This window comes from Lathyrus oleraceus, chromosome 1, assembly GCF_024323335.1.
Source record: "Lathyrus oleraceus cultivar Zhongwan6 chromosome 1, CAAS_Psat_ZW6_1.0, whole genome shotgun sequence".
Classification (NCBI taxonomy): domain Eukaryota; kingdom Viridiplantae; phylum Streptophyta; class Magnoliopsida; order Fabales; family Fabaceae; genus Lathyrus; species Lathyrus oleraceus.
The window spans coordinates 292,367,050-292,374,631 of NC_066579.1; the positions used below are offsets into that span (position 1 = coordinate 292,367,050).

Consider the following 7,582-nt stretch of genomic DNA (forward strand, 5'->3'; position numbering starts at 1 on the left):
TGAACTCTCGAGGATGGACCTTTTTGTCTAACACTTTCTTGAGCATCTTCTGATATAACTGACAGTGACATAATACGGTCACACATTTCTCTTCTATGAGGTTCAATTGGTCGAATCTTGTCTTGACCTATTCTACCTCCTCCAATTTAAAATCCATTAAGACTCTCAACAAAGGGATCTCGACTTCGATAGAAGTTCTGTTTTTCCTCTCTCCGACGCCATTTTGTTGCGGAGTATAAGCAATGGTTAATTGCCTCTTAATTCCACTTTGTTTGCCAAAAACATTGAACTCATTTGAATTAAATTTACCTCCTCTATCAGTTCTTAGACACTTAATAGACATCTAAACTTCCTTCTCAACCATGACTTTAAAGCATTTGAAAGAATTTAAAGCCCCAGACTTTTCTACCAGAAAATACACCATGCTTTTTTACTATAATCTTCTATGAATAATAGGATGTACCTTTTGTTGATGTTAGATATGGGACTGATATGACCACAAATGTCTGAATGAATGAGTTTTAACTTCTGTGTTGCTCTCCAATTACTCTTCCTTGGAATAGAGTCACGATGTTGCTTTCTGTTGATGCAATCAACGCATGTCACAGTGGAGATGGAGAGTTGAGGAAGTCCACGAACCATGTTCTTGTACAACAAAGTTTTCAAGCCTTTGTAACTTAGATGTCCATACCTTCAGTGCCAGAGATGCGACAATTCTTGAGCTTTAGTGTGAAAGCACTGATCAGATTGTGCTTGTGAAGAGGATTGAGTTTGGGGTAGCAAGATAAACATTATATTGACACTCATGTTGGTTTGAATAATCAAACCCTTCTCTGGATGAAATATCTTGCAACTTCCTCCCTTTATCAAAATTGCCAACTCCTTTTCTTGCAACTGTCCTATACTTAAGAAATTATTTTTCAATTTTGGAATATAGTATACTTCACTAACAACAAGATTCATTCCATTTAGAAGCAATTTCACACTTCCTTTTCCCATCACATCCATCTTAGGGTTGTTTCCCAATTTTACAGAATGTCGAAATTTTTCATCAAGTTCGTTGAACATAGTTCGATCACCGCACATATGATTAGAACATCCTGAATCAAGGAACCATGCATCTTGTCTTTTAGCTTCAAACAGATCCACATAAGACATCAAAAGCATTTCTGCTTCTTCATCAAATTTTGCATAATTAGCTTCATTGTTGCAAGGGCATTCTTAACGAAAATTTCAAAGTCGATGACATTGGTAACACTCTATGGTTTCCTTGTTGAAATATGTTTGACCTCTACCTCTCCCCCCTTCCTCTATAACCAACTCGGCCACGGCCTCTTCCTACTTCATATGTAACTTTCAAGGCTTGTTCTTCGCCACTATGTCTTTGGAACTTCTGTTCATGCACTATTAATAAGCTTTGTAACTCATCGATAGAAAGATCATCGATGTCCTTTGACTCTTTAATAGAACAAACAATATAGTTAAACTTCTCAGTTAAAGAGCGTAAAATCTTTTAAACCACTTTAACGTCTGACATATCCTCCATGTATCTTCGCATTTTATTGGCCACTATCATGACCCTAGAGAAGTATTTTGTTACACCTTCACTAGATCTCATCTCAAGAGTTTCAAATTCTCTACGGAGAGCTTGAAGATAAGATCTTTTGACCCTTGCATTTCCTTCAAACTTTTTCTTCATAGCATCCCATATATTTTTAGAAGTATCCTTCTTAAGGATGGTGTTGAGCACAGTTCGATCAATCGCCTGAAAGGGATAGTTTTTTATTTTGAGATCCTTCAACTTCATCTCATCGTTCTTCTTTCGTTGTGCTTCTGTCGGTACCACTCCACTTGCTGGCTCAACATAGCCAGACTCGATTAGTTCCCAATATTCCTTTGATCTGAGGAAATTTTCCATGAGCATACTCCAATGATCATAATGACCATCAAATCGCGGGTTGCACAAATCTCCCTTTTGTTGTAATTTTTCTTTTACTGCTGCAAGAATATCAAAGACTGCTGCTTTGATAGATCAGGCCCAGTGGGGACTCTCATGCCAAATTGTTGAGAATTTTTATAGATATTGAAACTAAAAGAAAGAACTGAACAATTGGATTGAATGACTCAGTTTTATTAACTGCAGCATTGACTTAAATAGTCATTGAATACACGATTGAAAACAATAACGGAAAGCAATTAACTATGCTAAAATAAAGCCTGATAATTCTAAGTTGTTCCTAAAATTAAGGGAAAACTGAATACAAGTAAAGACTAAGTCTGTCCTATAAAATAGGACTTTTATTCTAACTAAAAATTAAGCAGTAATTCTTTCAAATCTTGCTGAATTTGTGAATGAATTGACTTTCGGACCGAGAAATTCTTTGTAATAGAAGTATTTTATCGTTCTTTTTCTTTAAAGTTTTACTGGTATTGGCAAGTCAATGTTACTATCTGTATCGTGTCTGATGTTTGTGTTTATATCGTGTTTGATGTCTGAAGTTCAGCCTATGTTTGTTAATAATAAATGTTGCATGCTTCTTAAGATATGAAACTATTATGCAGTAAAAGCAACGAAAAGAGAACATGATAGGATTCTAACCGAGTCTGAACTGCTACATCATCTTATAAATCTATTTGTTGTATACATTTTTCTGATCTCATTCGCATTGTCATTTTTCAAAGTAGTTTCATTGCTAATGCATTTCTGCATTAGTTTCTGTTTATGCTATCTCGCAGCGTTTTTGCATTTTGTTGCGTTATCGTTTCTGGTTTACTGCATCTGTTTACCGCTCAAAACATTTGAAAGTTAGTAACATTTATATAATATTAACTCTGTTGTATATTATACTTCAGGCTTCAAATTACATTTTATAAAATATTAGCCATATTATTTAATAAAATTAAAAGATTACAATTGCTTAATTATGAAATTTTGATTCATCAGTTTGCAACTCAAAATATTTGAAAGTTAGTAATATTTATTTAATAATAACTCTATTGTAGATTATACTTTAGGTTTCAAATTATTTAAAAAATATATTACTGTATTATTTAATAAAAAAGAAGGTTAAAATTGCTTAATTATGAAATTTGATTCATAATTTTGCGGTTTAAAATGTTTGAAAATTAGTAATATTTATTAACTCTTGTGTAGATTATACTTTACTAATACTATCACTAAATTGCTCGTTTCTTCATTTATTAAAAATCTATGAATCTTCAATATTATTCTCCATCATAGTAACAATTAATGTGACTAGTGAAAAACAGATTTTTTTTATCATTTATATGTATATTGTATTATTGGTATTTGTCCATTTCTGTCATTGCAAGAGAACACAAAATATAAAACTATGTCCTTCTCTTCATGATTGAACAAACAAATTAGAATGAGAATTGTATTATACTCCCTCCTTCATATCTCCGAAATAAATAAATAATTTTAATTTTCAATGTATTTTTTCAATTTTATCTTCTAACTAATACTATTATTTTCATTATTTTTAATATTTGACAAGTGTACTTTAGTAAAATATAATTCTCTCATTTATTTATTTTTGATTCGACGATTCATTACGGAACGAATGGAGCATTTAACACGCAATGAGATAAGAAATTAATTAGAAGTTATATAACTCAATAAATAACATATGATGCAAACTTTCTTTGATAAACAAAGTTAGTTTGTGACTTGTCATGTAAGTTTTTTTTAAATGGAAAATATTTTTTTGTCGCGCTAAACATTAAACATATCGATTGAAACTTTCATAGCTAATTGTGGTTTTTTCCGGACTTACCAATCGGTTATTCATCTCGATGGTGGCGTCTTCCACAAATTCATTCTCCTAACACTTAATTCAGTCCTGATAGCTCCGATCCAAAATGGTATATACTTTATAATCTTGAGGATCCAGATTTTAAAGACATGATTGATATTTTGATGGTCACACTAATACAAGTGTCATTCACACTTGGATAATACACAGGTGAAGTACTATGTGATGTGGTGGCTTCCGTAAGGAGAGATTTGTTACTCTTGGCCTTCCATGACAGCAACAACGTCGATCAAAGCATGAACCTCTTATCAATAAATACTTATTATTTTTTTAAAACCGTCGAATATTTATTGTTCCAGAAAAAAAAGGATCATGAACAAATTTTGAAAATACAAAATGAGAAAAAATAATAATGGAAAGTTCTGACAATGATAAAAATAAAGGGGGAATGACTTGGAAAAACAAATAGAAATAATAAAGAAGTGAGAATCGATTAAAAATAGAAAAGAAAATTATGAGAGAAAGGAAGAGCTTATAGAAAAGAAAATTTAAAAAAAAAAGTGAGAAGAAATATCTATAAGAAAGAAAAATTGAAGAGGAGATTGAGAAAAATTATCTATCTCAAAAGGACAAAATGAGAGAATTTTATCTTAACCCATTAATGAGATCAAGATCTCATTAATCATTTGGACAGAAACTTGTAAAAAAATGCACACAAAAAATACTATTGTATTAATTTTGGTTTATGGTTTTATTCTAATTTTGGTTTCTTTCCATTTATATATTTTCTTTGAGTTATTGTTCTATCTTGATAGCTTAATGCAATAAATTATATGCTTCTACATAGTCATATGGCTCCACTATTTCATTTATGTCACGATTTAAGCTATGAATAAATCTAGTCATGGTTGTTTTATTTTCTTCTTTTATATTGACTTTTATCTTTGCAACTTTCATCTTTTTGTAATATTCATCAACAATTTTAAAATCTTGAATGAGACTTTGTAATATATCATGCAAGTCCTTATGGTAATAGGAAGGAAAAATATTATTCTCATAATTCTTTTCTTCTCCTCGCGTTGGAACTGAATTAAGACGCCGCAATCAAGATGAATATATGATCGATAAGTCGTGAAGAGGCAACAACTTTCTATGGAGATTCTAATTACTATGTCAAAGTTTTTGTGTCACCGAATACTTATAAGCTACAAGAAAGATTCAAAGAATCAAAGAGAATAAACTCTTCTTTTTTAGAGCAATTGGGTTGAAAAAGGCAAGAGTGTGCATTATAAAAAATAAAAATAAACTTGAGTATAAACATGTGAGGATAATTATTGTGATTATTTTATGGCTAACCATGTGAAGTTTAGGTGGTGATGGTAGCTCTCATCAAATAGAATTCAATAGATTATTGTTGGAAACTCTTGCAACTAAAATGAGAGAGATGAATATATAAAAAAACAGAGGCAATATATAGGAGGATTGATCAATTAAAAAACCTACAAAATAAATACTACTGAGGAGAAAAGGTTAAGGAGAATGAGAGAGATAAGGCTAGAGAGAAAAGATTGAATGGTATAAAAATTAAATTTTAAACTTTTTAAGGAAAAAATCATCCAAAGGCTTATCAGAGTAGAAAAATAAAATTTAACTAATTTTTGCTAGTAACACTTATACTAATGTTCGAAAAGTGAAAATTGTTGTCCTTGAATTTCTAAAGAGTATCATATTCGGATGGGATCAATTTATTAAATATAGGATATAAATGGAATAAAATAGTATATTTATTGTGCATTTTTTTATAAGTTTCCTTCATGCTTAATAAGCTCTTAATTTCATCAGATCTTCTTCCTTGATTCTGATGTAATTTTCTTACATTTATTGAATAATTATTTTGTTTTATCTTATTTCTTTACTGGAACCTTCAAATCATATTATACAACATATTTTCATTGCTCCTCCCATGTCACCTCTCACAAACAATATTCACCAAATTCAACCTCGATAATATCTAGTTTATTATATGCATTCAAGTGATGAACCAAATTCAATTTCCATTTCACCAAAACTTGACGGATCCAACTATGTTGGTTAGAGTAGATCAATGTGTCGTGCTAATGGTGCAAAGAACAAGTTATCTACTATTGATCGATCTACATCAATACTTGATCATGAAGATCTCAATAATGTAGTTTGGAAAATGTGTAATCAAATGGTACAGTCATGGCTTATCAATTATGTTTCTATTTCAATTGCATAAACAATCACGTTTCATGATAATTCCATTGATGTTTGGGAATATTTGAAAGAACATTTTTCAAAGATTGATAAAGTTAGAGTTTTAACTCTTGTATCAGGACTTAACTCCCTGAAACAAGGTTTTAAATCAGTCTTTGGGATGAATTTAGTGTGCATATTCCAATTCCTTCTTGCACACGCTTTCATCAGTGGTGATATGAGGCTATGCGCTCAACTAAAAACTTCATTCTTGAAGATCCATATAAATTTAACGGTAAATCTCGTCCCATCACATGATGGCCGTTAAAAAAATATGTAATTGTTTCAAACAATTGAACACAACCATTAAGTTGATTGGATTTAATGCTTCATGATCTGATACTTGCATGATACAGGAACAACCGAGTCGGACCGTAAGCGCATACTAATCCTAGATACCTACGGCACAGTCTGTTCGACCAGCTTTTATAGGAAATTGTAACACCATAAAATAAGTATCATGAAATTATTATACAATATTAACAATTAAAGTAATCAGAGGTGGTCCTCAATGAGTAAGACTAAGACTGTCTTAGAGGAAAATAAAAATTATAGAAGAAGTAAACGAGATTAATGGACTTACATGACTAACAATCCTACTTTTAAAACCTGGTACATAAAATCTAATCTTCTTCCTTCAATTCCTCGTGTGCCCCGTCTCGAAAATCCTGTAATTATATTCTTGAAGAAAAATGATATAAAATGTGGGCTGAGAACTAAATTCTCAATGTATTTCCTACTAAGAAACCTCAAACTCTAGTCACGCCCAGACATTATTATGACCTTCAATCACTATTTATCTGCACTTACTAAACTCTTAAAGTGAATGTGTCTAAAGTTCTAATAACAACTTCACTAAGATTTTAAAATAACTTAACTAGTGTTCTAAGTATATCTTACTGAGATCTTAATAAATGTTTAACTGAGATTCTAAAGAATAACTAGTTGAGGTCTTAAGTATAATTAAGATCCCATTCTAATTCGAGATTGGTCTTATCTTATCCTGAATCTAAATGTTTAAATTCTTAAACGTGAGAAAAATTCGAGGATCTAAACCTACTTAACATGTGAACATGAGGAAGCCTAATAATCAGAACTACCCTTACCATTTAGAAATGGATTCATGACACAGTGGTTTAAAACAAGTAGCCTGGGCTTTTTTTGTTTCTCAATTAGCACTACGCCAAAAACTGGAATAGACAGCGCACCTTAGAGGGCGCTTTACTACAAAAGCGCTCTTTAAAGTGAAGCGAAAAATAAGGAGCAATAGACAGCGCACTTTAAAGAGCGCTTTTGTAACAAAGCGCCCTCTAAGGTGAAGCGAAAAAATAAGGAGGAGATAGAGGGACAACAATACATGGCGCTTTTTAGAAAGCGCACTCTAAGGTTACCCTTAGAGGGCGCTTTTAATAAAGCGTTGTTATAAGTCCATGTGCATTTCCAGCTTATAAAGCGCTTCTGGAAAGCCTTAGAGAGCGCTTTCATAAGCGCCCTCTTAGGCCCCCTTTAGAGGGCGCTTTGTTTCCACA

General features: G+C 31.8%; 1 protein-coding gene across 1 annotated transcript; it reads right to left on the reverse strand.

Annotated features, from left to right (window-relative positions):
- Positions 1-693: 693 nt before the first annotated feature.
- On the reverse strand, positions 694-1,918 carry LOC127103778 (uncharacterized). The gene is made up of 3 exons (XM_051041014.1): positions 1,603-1,918; positions 1,318-1,458; positions 694-1,220 (listed from the first exon to the last, which is right to left on the reverse strand). Exons 1-3 carry the CDS (start codon positions 1,916-1,918, stop codon positions 694-696), a joined length of 984 nt encoding a protein of 327 aa, XP_050896971.1.
- Between the last annotated feature and the right edge of the window lie 5,664 nt (positions 1,919-7,582).

Bases quoted from the DNA above. Each gene is read 5' to 3' on its own strand.
- LOC127103778 (XM_051041014.1), bottom strand. From the start codon at position 1,918: ATGGAAAATTTCCTCAGATCAAAGGAATATTGGGAACTAATCGAGTCT. The intron at 1,459-1,602 runs GTGTAACAAAAT...GTTCTATTAAAG, and splicing joins TGAGATGAGATCTAGTGAAG to AGTCAAAGGACATCGATGAT. The intron at 1,221-1,317 runs GTTATAGAGGAA...ATTTTCGTTAAG, and splicing joins AAGAGGCCGTGGCCGAGTTG to AATGCCCTTGCAACAATGAA.